Raw genomic sequence first — 14,444 nt, forward strand, 5'->3', positions numbered from 1 at the left:
GTTTTAAACTCATTTTTTGAATCTAAGTGAGTCAACATTTCTATCCTGGTTCAAAAATCTCACCGTGGGGATTTCTTTCTTCGCCTTCAGGTTCCTGAGGAAGACATAGTGAGTGTGATGGGCATGCTTCAGCATCACAGGAAAGAAGCAGCCACCAGCTGACTTCCGAAGCAGGCGCGGAGCTGCTATCGATCGCCGTGTCTTCCCTTTCCTCCCCCAGGCCGAGGGGGTGGCAGGTTTGCATTGAGGGAGGCTGACTCTGTGCACAAAAGTTGCACTGCGATAATCACACGTTTGCCATGAACACCAGAAGCGCTTTTTCTTAACATGAACCCCTTACAGGTTGTGTGTATGAGGCACCTTGTCTGAGTTATTCTAGGATGGGGGCATCAAAGCTGCACACACGCATGACGGTGAATAGTTGGTCCCAGAGTAGGAATAGCGACATGATGGGTGGACTGTTCCTGCACAAACTTTGTGACATCTCACATGACCTCTTCATGTGGTTATCCTATAATTAAAACGTGAAAAGTTCGTACTTGTAAAATGTGACAGGGCGAGCCGTTCAGCATTTCGGAGACATGTGATCTGGTTCTTTTTTGGACTAAAATAAGGCCGACACTCGAGGGAAGAGTTTGTGAACAGCTTTGATGCAGCTTATTTTGTTTATTTCAGAAAATAAAATGAGGAAGTTAGAATTACAAGAAATACTTCCTCATTCAAGGCGATCTCGGATCATATGTACTGTTCCAGTGTTTTGGTTTTGTGCTGCATTTCAATTTCAACTCCTGAATAACTAACACCAATGGTTTTTTTTTTAGGTATTCCTTATGTTTTGGTAACTTCCTGAGAAATAATGAGCAGAAAAAGTTCGAGTGACTTTACTTTTTATTAGAAATATTGTTCAGTTATGTTGAGGTCAAAGGAAAATGGCAGCAAAAGTTACTTTCTTTTAGAGAAATTGTATGATCTTCCAGATTCAGTATATTGTTAAACAGTCGCAGCAGGTCTTGTATTTTGTAAGCCAGAGACACTTATGGGACAATGGTTTTCATACTACAGACGTTTTTGGTTCTGAATGTGCATATAAAACATGATTTCAGAGGTCAGACTTTTTTTAACAGTTATTAACACTATGTCTTAGTTTTTGTTGTTGTTATTTGCACAGAAATTGAACTTGGATTTCTTTAAGACGGCTACATTTTATACAACTCAAAGTTTTCTGTAAACATTACTATTCTCTGTGCTGCTTTATTCAATAAACAACAAAACATTTTTGAAGGAAACTCATCAGGATCTTTGTCATCTTTCATCTGAAAAAACACTTTTCCTCCAGGGGATTTTCTGACCCACTAAAATCAGTTCAGCTATAAATAAATTCAAGCGTGCCACTGAGCAAGGCTGGTTTTGTCTTTCAGCATTTACTTGGAATATTTCATCATTTTGTCACAGCATGGTTTCCTGGATTTAATAAGATATTTAGGAAGTGGCTTTAAGGCAGCTTTTCTTTTTTATCTTTTGTTTTACCAGTTCTTGAAAGGATATTTGCTTATGCAGCAGTGGATGCACTTTATTTTCTGCAGTTAGAACTTTTCCTGTGGAAGTTTTCTTTGTATCCTCTCACAGAAGACATTTTTAACATACAAAAAGTCGTTATAAAGCCAAATTTGTGTGTCTCTTAAGAAAAAGTCTACTCTCAAATCAGTGTTTTTTGACAATATAAGCTCAGTTTTGTGTGTAACAAAGTTGTGTAATAAGGGATTAGTTGTTTTCTTTTTTTTTTGGCTGCCATTTTAGGGAAGTGGGGGTTATAAGTAAATTGTTGCACAGACCCACTCTTCTACGAATACTTACTACAGATGCTGATGTCACTTTATTCTTCCTGATTTAATAGTCATTCATCACTTTAATGAGACAGAACTGATGTGGGAAATAAAGAGCTAATTGTGTTTGCATAGTTTTGATGCGTAATAGTTACTCATTTAAAGAAAAACTAAAGTGGAAACAATATAAAACACAGTTGTCTGAGTGAATAATGGGGGGGGGGGGCTTAATAGTTCTTTGAGGAACACCAGAGATATAAATGTGGGATTATATGAATAGGTGGGGGTTTTAAACCTAATATATATATATATCACTGTTACAACATGGGTTATGAATCACCTGACATGCCAGAGGTATGTCTCATTAAACCCTTTTTGTAATCTAGACCAGACTTTATTCATCTTAATCATATCTGTAACATTTTTGTGTTGGACCCGATGCAAAAGGAAAGGAAGGAAGAAGAGAGAAGGTGGGACAGGAGGGTGATTATAGAAGGGGGGGGACCATGAAGTTACATAGAGCAACAGATGGTTATAATCATTAGTCGGGTTCAGATGTAATACAAAACTAGAAGGGGCGGGGCCTGTCCACACACACACTTAAATGTTATAAACATACCTGTTGGCTCCATAAATGTTGACATACAAACATGTCAAGGTGTACACAATAGAACTAATGTTCACACACGCATACTTGTGCATTCAGACCAACACATGTGAGACATTTAGTCACGCAAACTATTGCAAATGTGAGCTAACGCCTGCGCTCGAGTGAGTGTTTATGTTCCTCTAAGGTGGATGATGGAATGTAAAAAGGAGGGAAGGAACCCAGTCACCCCCACACCAAAGACTCCCGCCGCAGCAGCAGCCAAGAACCCCCCCCCCAACACCCGCACAGTAGCAGATGGAGAACAACTGCCGCAATCTCATCCGCCACCCAGGCCAGGGCCAGCAGGGGCCCCCAAAGCCAGAGAGCAGGGAGGCATGGGGGGGACAGAGAGTGAAAGCTCCAGCCCAAACAGGAGAGCAGCCCCCGCCACGCCAGGAGGGCCCAGCTCCAGACGAGCACCCCACCAGCACACAGGAGTTCCGAGCATCCTCCAACCCCAGGCACGAGCCAGGCGCCCCCCCCCTCCAAGGGAGACCCGCCCCACGCTCCCACCCAGCCCACGGTTGGCCCAGGAGAGAGCAAGGCAGGGCCAGCCACCCCTGCCCAGGAGGAAGACACCCCAGAGAGGTGGGGGTCTCCATGAGTGTTGTAAACATGGCCCGACAAGTCTACCCCACAGCTGGAATGTTGGAGAAGGCCGGCGCTGGAGGGCAAGGACCAGAACCTTCACCACAGGGGCACGGACACCCCCAGGCTCAGATGTAATCCCCGGCTCTTGGTCTGGCCAGAGAACTCAGGGATCCCTCTCTCTGCGTGGAGAAAGGGCCTGCCGGGCCCAGGAAGCCAGCACCCAGGGGACTGGCTTATATTTATGTTATTTAACAGTGACTGTCAAAAGAAAAGACCAAAAAAAAGGAGTGAATACCACTGACCGACTTGTGACGTGAAATCCTTTGTGAGCTCAAACATCATGAAAATCGGATTAACTGTTAAAGATGCATAAAGCGGTTGACCGCGGGGCAGTGGGAGGGCGGTTGACCCCTGATAGGAAGATCGCAGGTTGGATTCCCGCCTCGCCCGCCCATGTGCCACAGTGTCCACTGAAGCCCACATTTCCCCTGGTGGAAGGTTGGCGACAGTATTCGGCAGCGCAGCTGCCATCAGTTTGAATGTTTCTATAAAGCGCTTTGCACCTTCGAAGAAGATAGGAAAGTGTTATACAAGTATGCGGCATTCACCACATAAAAGCAATATAATGCAGTAATATTAGCATTTTCTCTTTGACATCTTAATGGTTTTGTCAGAAACATACAGCATTTAAGAAATTTGTTCCTTTTTTACGGTACTGTCCCAAAATTGTCAACGAGAAGTGGTTTCTTGTCATCGAAAAAAGAACTATTTTCCAAATTACCTTAACAAAAAAACTGAAAGGTGTTTAATTATTTGGAAGGCATAAACTTTTTTTGTCATCTAACAGTCTTATCGAGGTGTGAAAGCTATTTGCGTATTAGATAAGCACTTGCTCAGATGAATAATCTAAAAATAGAAGTGTCATCATGGAATCTTTTTCTTCATTTTGTGCAAAAGTTTCAAAAGTAGGCGGGTTTGTGGATGACCGGGGACCTTTAAATAGGCCTCCGTCTTTGGAAATACCTTGATTCAGTCTAGTCACTTGTTGAGAACGTCGACTTGAAATGTTTCCTGGTAAGTAGTCCTTAAAACTTTACTTTTTTGCAAATTCTTAGCAGAAAGGACATTTTACTTCAAGAAACGCATCTTCTTACAGAACTTTTATCGTGTTTTGGCTTTTACTGAAACATTGTTAGATTTGTCTTTATGTTGTGTGTTGTTGTTTTTTTAAATGCTTTGAAGCAGTTTTTTTAATCTCGTATGTCGTTATTTTAATTCTATCTATTAATTGAATACATTTCTTGTGCATTTTGATATCTTCAGAGTCAATTTTGAAGAGATTTTCATTTTCTCTTGGAAAGAAACAAACCCAGATGTACTTAGCGACATCCAGGAGTCCAGATTTACTGTGAATTTTTTGAACGTCCCCAAATAAATGTTATCAATCTGTTCTTCATCCTTTTCTTTTCGTTTTTTTTATTTAAGCATTTTTCCTGACCCTGCTGGGGCTTCAGTTGAGTGCTGTGGTTCCTGCGGCAGTTCGGACCGATTTTGATCGAATGATGCGCTTAGCAGAACTGCTGCACCACGATGTACTGATACTACTGAATACCTCCGTAAGTATCCCTCACAGTCTCTCAGAAACAAACTTCTTGCTTGTGCAGTGCAGTTAGGAGGCGTCATCCTCCATATTGGGGGGGGGGGGTGATGGGAGAAAAGTGACTCTCCGTAAATTAGAGGAGAAGGGGAAACTTTTAGGACACAGTTTGTGCAGGGATTGGGTCTTTTTCCTTCTCAAGTCTTCATGATCACAAGTTATAGTCTCAGCTGTCACAGGAAATCATACCTGAAGTGTAATGCAATTTGGTTTTATTCAGTTTTTTATTAAACTGGTCCAAAATCTGGCTTTCAGCCATTTTTTGATGAAGATACTGCATTAGCCCTTCTTAGTTTGAGGGCCTTTTTGAATGTTGTCTTTTACTACTTTATAGTTTGCTTGAATAAATTATCTTCAAAGACCCACTCTGATAAAAATCCAGGTTTGGTGTTTTTAACATGTTCTTGTGGCATTTTTCAGGTTATGAAAAGAAAATTGAGCTTAAAATAGCATTTCTGAGTATTTCTTTGATGGAATTAGGAGCAAACTAAAAAACATGTATGAAAAAGATTGTATTTTTGACGTAGTAAATACACTGAACGGGCTGCAGTCTCCCGCTCTTTTCCATTCTGATGCATGACCGTCTTTGTTTTCCTCGTTCGAGCTGGAATCTGGATCCATTTTATTTTGTTTTTTAATTTTGCCTAAGAACAGGATAAACATAGTTAAAAGCCCACCACTGTGAAAATGGATTAAAAAATGTTTGAAGTGAAACTTTAAGACTGCTTCTTTTTTTTAAGCAAATATTTTATATTTTAAAAAAATAAATCCACAATAAAGCTGAAACTGTACAAAAACTCAATTCAGGTTTAATGGGGTTTTTTGTGTGCAAAAAAACAAAAACTAAAGTCATTTTTTCTTTATGTTGTGTAACAGATATCAAACATGTAGAGAGAAAAATCTATAAATTCAAAAATGTGTATGGAGCTACATGGTGGCGCAGTGGTTAGCGCTTTTCACCTCCCAGCAAAAAGGCCCCGCGACCTTTCTGTGTGAAGTTTGCAAGTTCCTCTCGTGCACGCGTGGGTTTTCTCCAGGCTCCTCCCACAGTCCAAAAACGTGCTTCATAGGTGACAGACTAGTGACCTGATCTGTGTGTACCCCGCCTTGACCCAGCAGTAGCCGGGACTACTGGGACACAGCAGGTTGGATTTATTACTAAAAACCTTTTTGAACCCTTTATATTACATTTTAAAAAAAAACCATAATGATGGGGGGGTCGGTGTCACTATAAACAACTGATGTGATTGAAAAAAGGGCCGCAGAGTGCAGAGACTACGAAGGGTTTATCTGTGACTTTAATGGGTGTTAAGAGCTAAGACCAATTTACTAAACTTTATTTTTTTCTTCCCTTTGCAGCAAAAATGTGGCAGTATTTTAAAACAGATGCCAAAACATCCAGAGGACACGCCCTCTTCGTCAGTGACTGGCAGGAATTTCTCCGAAAAGCTGCGGGACATCTTCATCAAAGGCCACCTTTTTTATTTTCACATGGAAGAGGTGATCAGAAATCAGGAGAGCCTCGTCAGGAGACCGGAATGCATCTCTACGATTTCTAACACCGTCAAAAACAGACTCCGTCATCTGCTGCTGACCATAAAGCCGGTTTTCGATTGCTTAAAAATGGGGGATCTGATCCAACCAGATCCCCCAGAATTCCCCAAACGGGATACGTTTGAAAAGAGAAAACATGGAACGGTGGTGACGTTCAGACTGAAGGAGTGGGTGGAAAAGGTGACACAAGTACTGGGGGGTCATGTGAAACAGGCTCATGGATGCTAGCGCTCATCACAATGTGCCCAATCCCAACCAGCATTCAGTGCTAAATAAAACATGTTTAATTCAATTTATTTTTTATCTATGCAGAACTTTTATAACCGTTTTTATGGTTAAATTATTTATTTATATTTATCACTTTAAGATGACGGTTTTGTGTTATTTATTCTAAAAAAAAAAAAGTGAAGATTTTGCAATAAAAATGAATAAAAAAAACCTTTTTATTTTATTTTTTTTTGGGGGGGGGGGGGGTATGCATGTTGGTGCAGTGGTTAGCACCCTTGCATCCCAGCAAGCAGCCCCCAGACCAAGTCATGACTTGGGAACCTTCGAAAACTGGTTTAGAAATATGAATGAATGGAGAAAAAGAAAAGAAGGTCTTGATTTTCTCTGGTGTTTTTTTTTTCTTGGATGTAAATCATTTGTGCAATCAGTGAGGAGTGAAAACAGGTTTGCATCATTACTTCTGCTGCCGCTGCACCTTCTGTCAATGTGGCTTCACCAAATCATCCTTGGTTTCTGAGTCCACGGACATAAAATATATTTAGTTTGTCAGGTCTTGTTAATTGCAAGTAAATAATGTATCTGTTGATTTTTTTTATTATTAAATAAAATCCTAAAAGAATTCTGGTTGTCCTGTACTTATTGGAGCAGGTGTTGTTCTTCAGAGGTGAGTTTGTGTGAGGACATTCCTCCACCAAAGCCGCCGCCTTTTTTTAAAAATAAAAAATTTGATCCATCTTATTCAGCATCAAACTTTTGCTCATCTCCAGTGTGGTTGTTTCTATTCCCATGATTTTTTTTTGTATTGGCTTCACCTAACAAAATTTTTTTTAATCTTTTTTAATTTATAGGTTGTTTTTTTTTTTTTTATCTAACTTCCTGTTCAACCCAAATGAATCTGCTGCCAAATTCATTAGAAATGGTAGGAAAAGGAAAACCGACTGATATGAAGAGATGTACTTTGGTTCTGTTTGCACAGGAAGTACTACTAGAACACTTTTTTTTTTTGAACTACCAGATTGATATCTGCCGTTTACTAGAAATCTTTCTACAAACTTTCTTTTTGGATGTGTGAAGTATTATTATGAGTAATTCTCAAGAAATGTTTTTTATTTTTTTTAGAAAGGAAACCTCCCCTACAGAAGTTATTCTCAGAGTTTCCTGTTGCGGTGGTGACATGGATGTGTTGCAAGGTGTTAACCTGATGACCCGATCATCATCATCATCATCATCATCTTCAGAGGATATAGCTGAAATGGTGGTAGGCCAAGTTATCTTCCATCTTCCACGCCTCCTCGCTGAGGTGCACGTACAGAAAAATGATCCTTCCTGACTGACGTGACAGTAAGACTCTGCCTGCTTTGACTTTGATCATGCACTCCATCACAGGTACAGTCCAAAAGCCTTTTTTTTTTTTTTTTCTAGCAAAAAGCACGTTTCTTGACACCTAATGTAAAGACGTTTGCAGGTCGTTTCAGTCTGGTTTGTGCCTTGGTGGTGGTTCTGACCCAAGGCTCGGCTGCAGGATCGGGGCTGAAGAAACGGGCTTCTGGGCCAGCGTGCAGACCTAAAGAACTGATTCTCGTTACAAACATGGAGCTTGAATCCTGTTTGACCAGTTTTGTAAGTATCAAAATTATTTTTATCACTATTGTGATATTTGCAAAGCTTTGTTGTAAATGTAATTTCCATCTATTTGAACTTTGTTTTTATTTTTTGGGGTTTTCTTTGCAGACATTTCCAAAATAATCCCACAATGAAGTCAATTGTATATTTTTTTTAGCAGCTAAATTGCATGAGACTAAAATTTAATGCAACTATTTCCTTGGAAGAACCAAATTTAATGAGTGAAATGATGTTTTGTCACCTGATGTAGGAAGATGTCAATGGAAAGCACTTTGGCACCTGGTCTCCTGGCTTTCCTGAGCTGAAGGTCCACCAGAGCACCGTCCTGGATGGGCCAAAGGTCCAGTGCAGCCTCTCCGTCGTCGCTCAGGGCCTGGAGGCAATCTCAGAGCAGCAGAAAATGTTGTACCGAAACGGGAACCTGTTAAAGAGACGACTCCAAGAAACGACGCGGAGGGTGGAGCTGCTTGGGTTGTGTCTGAAGCACGTTCTTGGAGGGGAATGCTCCCCAAAACCGTCCCTGCCAGGGATGCCCAAGTACCTGTTTGAGAGGAAACAGTGGGGACACGCTCTGCTGACGTCGGCCAAAGATTACACCGGCTGGTTGTACAAGAAGTTTCTGATCCAAGTTTTAAAGGTTCAGCAACCAAGTAGGATCAAGCAGAAGGCACCAAGGGCAGTACTTCAAAAATACGAACTGGGAGGTAAATATCTGCTGTGAATCCGTTCCTCCTGCAGAGGCGGTTCCAACTTTGAGGGCTTTACAGATTTGAATCTTTTTTACTCTAGCATTAGACTGCCTGTGAACTTTTATAGCAATACTTACTGACTGTAAAGTGGATTAGAATATAGAAAATATTTACATGCAATATCATTCAAATTGAATCCAGAGAGTGTCATCCCCAAATGCCATATCATGGTTTTAGTTTTATGCTAGACCGCCTATAGCATTCTGGTTTGTTGCATCAGTCATCAAAGGTTGTAAACGTATGAAACCTTCTGCTGCAAAGCAAAACCATAAATGTCTCTGTTGTATTAAACTTGATGACCACATCCTCCCATGTGACTGTAATTAATCAAGTTGCCAAAGGATGCAGATGAGAAGAGCCTCTTAATGCATTTTCTAATTACAAGAGTTTGTTTTTCCAGCCTTCACCGTGATTAATTGTTTTTGCTCCGACCACCGGTTCCCTCCCCTCCATGAGCAGGCTGCAGGGTTGAACCTTTAAAGAAATTTGCTGCCAGATGGATGTGACTGACAGGTCCCCCCCCCACCCACACCCTATGAAATAAAACAAGAAGGCAGAGCTAAAGTTTGGGCAAATACAGATTTTTTTTCACCTTTTTAAATAAGTCTTAAATTTCTAAATGTGTCCTGTGATTAAACTATTTTTTTTTTAACTTTCATTGACATCACTTATCTAGCTTATCTGCAAATATGTATACTAACATTTTATTTTTTTAAACCACGATTGAATTGAAGTCCCACAGCATTCCCAGACGGCAAGGTCCAGATTGTTTTCACAATTCTTTATTTCTATGGCTTAGAGAAAATTTTTTGCCCCTTCCGCAGACTCAAAAACGCAGCAAATCTTGTACCCGCCTAGATTCCGGTGAAAAGGAATTTCTGGCCTGGAGAGCGACACACATCCTCCCAGAAGAAAAAGAAAAATCAGTGAGTGGAACGGTTTAAAAAAAAAATAAATAAATAAAAAGCCAAAATCTCTTACGGGGCAAAATACGCACACGTCAAGGGTATCCAAATGAAGTTTTAAGACTATTATTGGATGATCACATCAAATTGAATGTTTTTTTTTTTTTTTTTGCATTTTTCCACAACATAAACTACTTTCTTAGAAGGCTGGAAGAGCTTTAGGGTCCTATTCTCACACACAGCAGCTCTGCTGCCGAACGCCGGCGCCGACAATTGGGCCTGCGATCTTCCAATCAGAGGTCGACCGCTCCACGTCTAAACCACAGTTGCCCCCAATATGGGGGGAAAAAACAAACTTTTGTTCAAGCAATCTTTCTGAAATTTCGCGCACGCCACCTGGTTGCTTTGAAGTTGCTTTGACCTTCGACCTCAGGAAGAGGCCATACTCTTGACTTTCCCCCCCCCAAAAAAAAAACTTTTAGAACCTTCAATCCTTCGCCTGTTGGAATTTAAGTTTGTAGATTTTGAACGCGTTTATCGTGGCGAGCCCACAATAGTGGCGTTCCCCTGCTACTGCTATGTTTTTACAAGTTTAACAAAACAATACAACACAAGATATAAATGTATTATAAATGTGGGCATGAACCAAAAAAAAAAAAACCTCCATTGCTAAGGAAATCCAGAAATCTACTCTTGCAGATTCTGAAAAAAAACAAGTTCGTCAACCAAAAAAATGAAAGTTGCTATGGAGATAAAACAGGCCGCCATTTGGAAACAAAAGTGTTATTTTAAACATGTCACATGCAGCTCTGACCAGTCGGCTGCGTGTGACATTTTTAAAGCGGGTGCTTGCTTTTTTTATTCCGAAATACTTTGGATAAACCCTACGAAATACAATCTGCACTTGTTTCACAGCTGCTTTTATTAAATAGTCATTTCATACGCATGGAACACATACACAAAAAATGATGACACGCTGTCCGGAAAGGAAAAGAAACACACACAAGCCCATGATGTGACCTTAAATGTGAAGCAAATCCTGATTGGTGAGCTGCCGGTTCTTTAGACTTGATGATCATCACAGATGAATTTACGAAGCGTTCTATGCACTTATGAAGTGTAAAACATAAAAAAATGTCATCAATCACAAAAGTGTCTCTCCTCTTTTGGGGTTTACGTTCACATGGATGCACATTTGTCCAGGAAAGAGCTTCATTTGCAGCTGCTGCTCCGGGCCGGCGTCAAACAGGAAGTAGCTCTGGAGGACTCTCGCCGTAGCAGAACTTCGCCTGCGGGTTTCGGTACGTGTTTTCGTGCTGGACGCTCTGGGGGGAAAAAAGGGGATTTAAAATTTAACATCCAAGAACAAATGGAAACCAAGTCAGAAGAGTTAGTAGAAAATATGATGAATGTTAATTTGATTCTGTGGAGTTTTTTTATCTGAAATCTGACAGTTTTTCTGCTAAATTGACAAAAAACAAATCCAAAATATGATGAATGACATGAATCACATGCATCTTTTAAGTTTATAAAATGTACTTTTGAGTTTGTTTTGTTTTTTAGGTTTTTATTCACTTTTAGCTGATCCTAATTTGAAAAAAGTTGACTTAAGTGAAACAATAAAGCTCTCTGTTTTGTGTTTTACTTTATGATTGTAGGAGGTTTAAAGGAGATTTTCCTGGTGTCTATGAGGACGTACTTGGGAAGACGTCCTACACTTGGCCAGGCACAACTCGAAATGATCCTCCACGGCAGTGAAGAGGTTCTGGAAACCTTCGGCTGCACGATTCAGGAAGCGCTCGAGGAGAAGTTGCTACACCAGGGCGCACAGATAAGAAAATTACCACATAGGAAACGCAGAAAGGAATCAGATTTTCCTAGCGACCACTGCTGTGTACGAGAAGCAAAATCAGTCCTTAGAATTGTTGCGTTGCGATGTTAGAATGTGCTGCTTGGGTGAAGCGACAGCTGACCTTATCTGGCTGCAGGCAGCAGGACACGCAGTACTCATAGATGCTGCAGCAGCCGTTGGCCAGGCAGCTCTTACAGATGTGCTGCCTGCTGTTGGGCGCGTTGACGTTGCAGCAGCCGTTAACCAGCAGGTCCTTCCTCTCGCACACGTAACCTGTTGGGACGTTCACAGGGATGAGGACAAAAGGGTGGCGCTGGTCGCCCGCGAAGCGCCGACTCTCTCTCCACTCACCCAGCTCGTCTGTCAGCAGAGACTTGCCCTGGATGGAGTTTCTGCACTGGGTCATCTGCCGGCTGCTGTTGCCCAGATTGAACCGGACTTTCCAGGGAATACGGTGATCCGGGTCTCGAACCTGCAGGAGTGTGCGATCCCGTATCGTCCGCTCCTCCTAAGGAAATCAAGGAAATACGGTCAAAGGGGACATATTAAAAAAAACACTAGAGCAACTGAGGTGGATTCCCTGCTGAATGCTGAAGAGAATCCGCCTTTTTTCTCAATTTAGGATTTTTTTTGTTTTAGATGTATTTATCGAGAAAATTAATCATGTTTACGTTTAAGGAGTAATTTATTTCTCATACAACATCTAGAGCCAAATTTTGTCTTTAAATCTGAGGAAAAAAATACATATTTGTAGTTATTTATTCAGTTTTATGAATAAAATAAAAGTAACTAAACATGTATTTGTCTTGTTTTCTTAATCTCTTTCAAAAAAGGTGAAGATGTAGGGAAAACAGTCCATTCATGTTTTTTTGTTTTGTTGCTTAAATAATTAACATTTGTAACACAAAGAAAGCTTTTTTAAAAGAGCCTCAATGCAGCTGAGACATCAATTTCACTTCATAGATGACTGAACTGAAGACCACCAGCCTTTACCTGCTGATGGTTTCTTCTTTTTTTCCGGAATCCTTTTTTTTTTTTTTTAGGAGTTTTTCCTTACCGGGTCTAAGGGCAGGGATGCCAGTTTAGCTTAGTCAGTTTGTTAGTTCTATTCAGTATTTTCCTATTGAATTATATGTATTTATGATCCTTTTGATTCTATGTTTTACTTTATCAATTACCGATACCAATTACCGATCGAGACGACTGTTGTTGTGAATGTTGGCTATACAAATAAAATTGAATTGGAGTATACGTACATTTACAGCCATTTCCCATCAGCTTTTCACTAGAACTTGGTTATTCTGCTTCCAGGCGCTAAAGCTGAATCTTCTACTACTTAAGAGAACCTATTTATTAAACGGGTATTTGGTCACGGCGGCGTGTGTTCCTGCTTTGACCTCCTCTGTGAGACTTGGTCATCTGACGTTTGCTGTCCACACGTTGGCTTGACGATAAAGGATTTCAGCACAACTGCCCACACATCGTTTCAATGTACAATCAGCCACAAACGTGTAATGAAATGCAAAGGGCTTCCTTGATTGTTTGTTTCCTGTCATATTTACTCCAGTCGTCTGTATGGAAAACAGCTGAACAGCATTTTATTTATTTTGTTTCTGGGTGTTTTTTAAATGACTAATCCTTACGTGGATTTTGAACCTTTTTAGAGACAAAACTACTAAAGCATGACCCTGATCAGCTGATTTATCGCCTTCACTAAATTGTATTTGCAATCCAACACAGAAAAACAGAGAATTGGCTGTTTATGTACTTCAGATTTCCTCTTTGCTAAGAACAGGTTTTTACTTTATTGCTTTGAAAACATAAACATTCTTACAACAAACCACTTTTACGGCAATTCTAGTTTGCCTAAAACTAGTTTGCCTTTTCTGCATTATTTTTTTTTTTTATAAAAAATAAAAAGTTTGTCTCACAGAATTTTGATTGGTTTGATTTTAGTGAAAATCATTTTTCATGTTTCTGACTTGTACATCCTTTTACTATGATTCCTAAACGCTGGAATTTGTGTTTAAACCGTGAAAAACGGACAGAAACTAAAGGAGTTTATTGTAATAAAAATGGATTATTGGCTTGAATTATTCTTTAACCAATAGCTGGGGTGGAAGAACAAATGAGGCTTTTTCTTTTAATACTGATGAGAAGAAGAAAGCCGTGCTCAGGTGTGCTGGTGTACCTGTTTGAGCGTGCTGGTGAGGAAGTAGATGAGAGAAAGCCCAAAGACGACCCCCAGCACCCAGCGCTTCCTCAGTAACCTCCGTAACACCATCATCATGGCATCGCTTTCACGAACAAGGAGCCTCAAACCTCCAGAAACACCAAACCTCCTGAGCGGACAGTCTCCAGTTTCCCCCTAACTGTAACTACAAAAAAAAAAAAAAAAAATGGAGAAAAAAAAACAAGTCTCGAGCTGGAGGCAGCTAGCATGAGAAGCTAATTTCCAATATCTGTTGTTCTGGTCCAAAGTCTTTTACAAACAGAAGCGACTGCAACCAAAAATAGAAACGAACTAACCCATGCTGCGCTTTCGAGGAACGATTGAACCTTCTCCAGCTGCTGTAGTCACGTGCACGTTTTGTTGACAGTTTAGCTAGCCTTGTGTTAGCATTAGCTTTTCGGGACCAAACCGATCCAATGTGCTATTAAAATTAAGCTGAAAACGGTGCTATTTCATCTCCAGCAAAAACGGATCTCTGATAATTTCTAGGAAGAAGCAAAGGGGACGTTAGTTCCAGCGGAGCCGCGCTTCCAGCATCAACAACACTGACACTGAGACACGGAAGTAGTTAGCCAAGAGG

The 14,444-nt window shown here is 40.5% G+C and overlaps 3 protein-coding genes and 1 long non-coding RNA gene across 11 annotated transcripts in view; 3 read left to right on the top strand and 1 right to left on the bottom strand.

Annotated features, from left to right (window-relative positions):
• Positions 1 to 1,286, top strand: part of castor1 (cytosolic arginine sensor for mTORC1 subunit 1) — a 33,446-nt gene extending 32,160 nt beyond the window's left edge. Inside the window, exon 9 of the mRNA XM_004072112.5 lies at positions 91 to 1,286. Coding sequence (XP_004072160.1) covers positions 91 to 162 — 72 coding nt within the window. The 3' untranslated portion in view covers positions 163 to 1,286. The remainder of the gene's footprint in view (positions 1 to 90) is intronic.
• Positions 1,287 to 4,089: 2,803 nt separating this feature from the next.
• LOC144994627 (uncharacterized) lies at positions 4,090 to 4,605 on the top strand. Its single transcript, XR_013658216.1, has 2 exons — positions 4,090 to 4,137; positions 4,549 to 4,605. It is a non-coding gene; the product is annotated as an uncharacterized LOC144994627 (long non-coding RNA).
• A 2,420-nt stretch (positions 4,606 to 7,025) lies between these two features.
• On the top strand, positions 7,026 to 9,874 carry LOC101164315 (uncharacterized). Of its 8 annotated transcripts, none has more exons than XM_078953295.1 (5): positions 7,026 to 7,166; positions 7,622 to 7,888; positions 7,968 to 8,122; positions 8,376 to 8,829; positions 9,699 to 9,871. In XM_078953295.1, the coding sequence occupies exons 2-5, from the start codon at positions 7,873 to 7,875 to the stop codon at positions 9,740 to 9,742; spliced, it is 669 nt and encodes a 222-aa protein (XP_078809421.1). In that variant the 5' UTR covers positions 7,026 to 7,166; positions 7,622 to 7,872; the 3' UTR covers positions 9,743 to 9,871. The 8 variants fall into 8 exon arrangements, with proteins under 8 accessions (XP_078809421.1, XP_004072114.1, XP_078809422.1 ...); XM_078953296.1 differs by having other exon boundaries at positions 7,030 to 7,166; positions 7,958 to 8,122; positions 9,699 to 9,874; XM_078953293.1 differs by having other exon boundaries at positions 7,030 to 7,166; positions 7,622 to 7,760; positions 7,958 to 8,122; positions 9,699 to 9,874.
• An 808-nt stretch (positions 9,875 to 10,682) lies between these two features.
• spring1 (SREBF pathway regulator in golgi 1) lies at positions 10,683 to 14,444 on the bottom strand. Its single transcript, XM_004072065.5, has 6 exons — positions 14,161 to 14,444; positions 13,823 to 14,009; positions 11,983 to 12,139; positions 11,753 to 11,904; positions 11,479 to 11,592; positions 10,683 to 11,104 (listed from the first exon to the last, which is right to left on the bottom strand). The coding sequence occupies exons 2-6, from the start codon at positions 13,919 to 13,921 to the stop codon at positions 11,021 to 11,023; spliced, it is 606 nt and encodes a 201-aa protein (XP_004072113.1). The 5' UTR covers positions 13,922 to 14,009; positions 14,161 to 14,444; the 3' UTR covers positions 10,683 to 11,020.

Source organism: Oryzias latipes, chromosome 9 (genome assembly GCF_053564925.1).
Source record: "Oryzias latipes strain Hd-rR chromosome 9, Olatipes_Hd-rR_3.1".
Lineage (NCBI taxonomy): Eukaryota > Metazoa > Chordata > Actinopteri > Beloniformes > Adrianichthyidae > Oryzias > Oryzias latipes.

What these genes read in the sequence shown, in the direction of transcription:
- spring1 (XM_004072065.5), bottom strand. Translation starts at nt 13,921, where the DNA reads ATGATGATGGTGTTACGGAGGTTACTGAGGAAGCGCTGGGTGCTGGGG. An exon ending in GCTGCCTGCAGCCAGATAAG is followed by an intron (nt 11,593 to 11,752) that starts GTCAGCTGTCGC and finishes GCCCTGGTGTAG; the next exon opens with CAACTTCTCCTCGAGCGCTT. An exon ending in AGTGTAGGACGTCTTCCCAA is followed by an intron (nt 11,105 to 11,478) that starts GTACGTCCTCAT and finishes TTTTCCCCCCAG; the next exon opens with AGCGTCCAGCACGAAAACAC.
- LOC101164315 (XM_078953291.1), top strand. Translation starts at nt 7,584, where the DNA reads ATGAGTAATTCTCAAGAAATGTTTTTTATTTTTTTTAGAAAGGAAACC. An exon ending in AATCCTGTTTGACCAGTTTT is followed by an intron (nt 8,123 to 8,375) that starts GTAAGTATCAAA and finishes CACCTGATGTAG; the next exon opens with GAAGATGTCAATGGAAAGCA. An exon ending in TCAAAAATACGAACTGGGAG is followed by an intron (nt 8,830 to 9,698) that starts GTAAATATCTGC and finishes CCCCTTCCGCAG; the next exon opens with ACTCAAAAACGCAGCAAATC.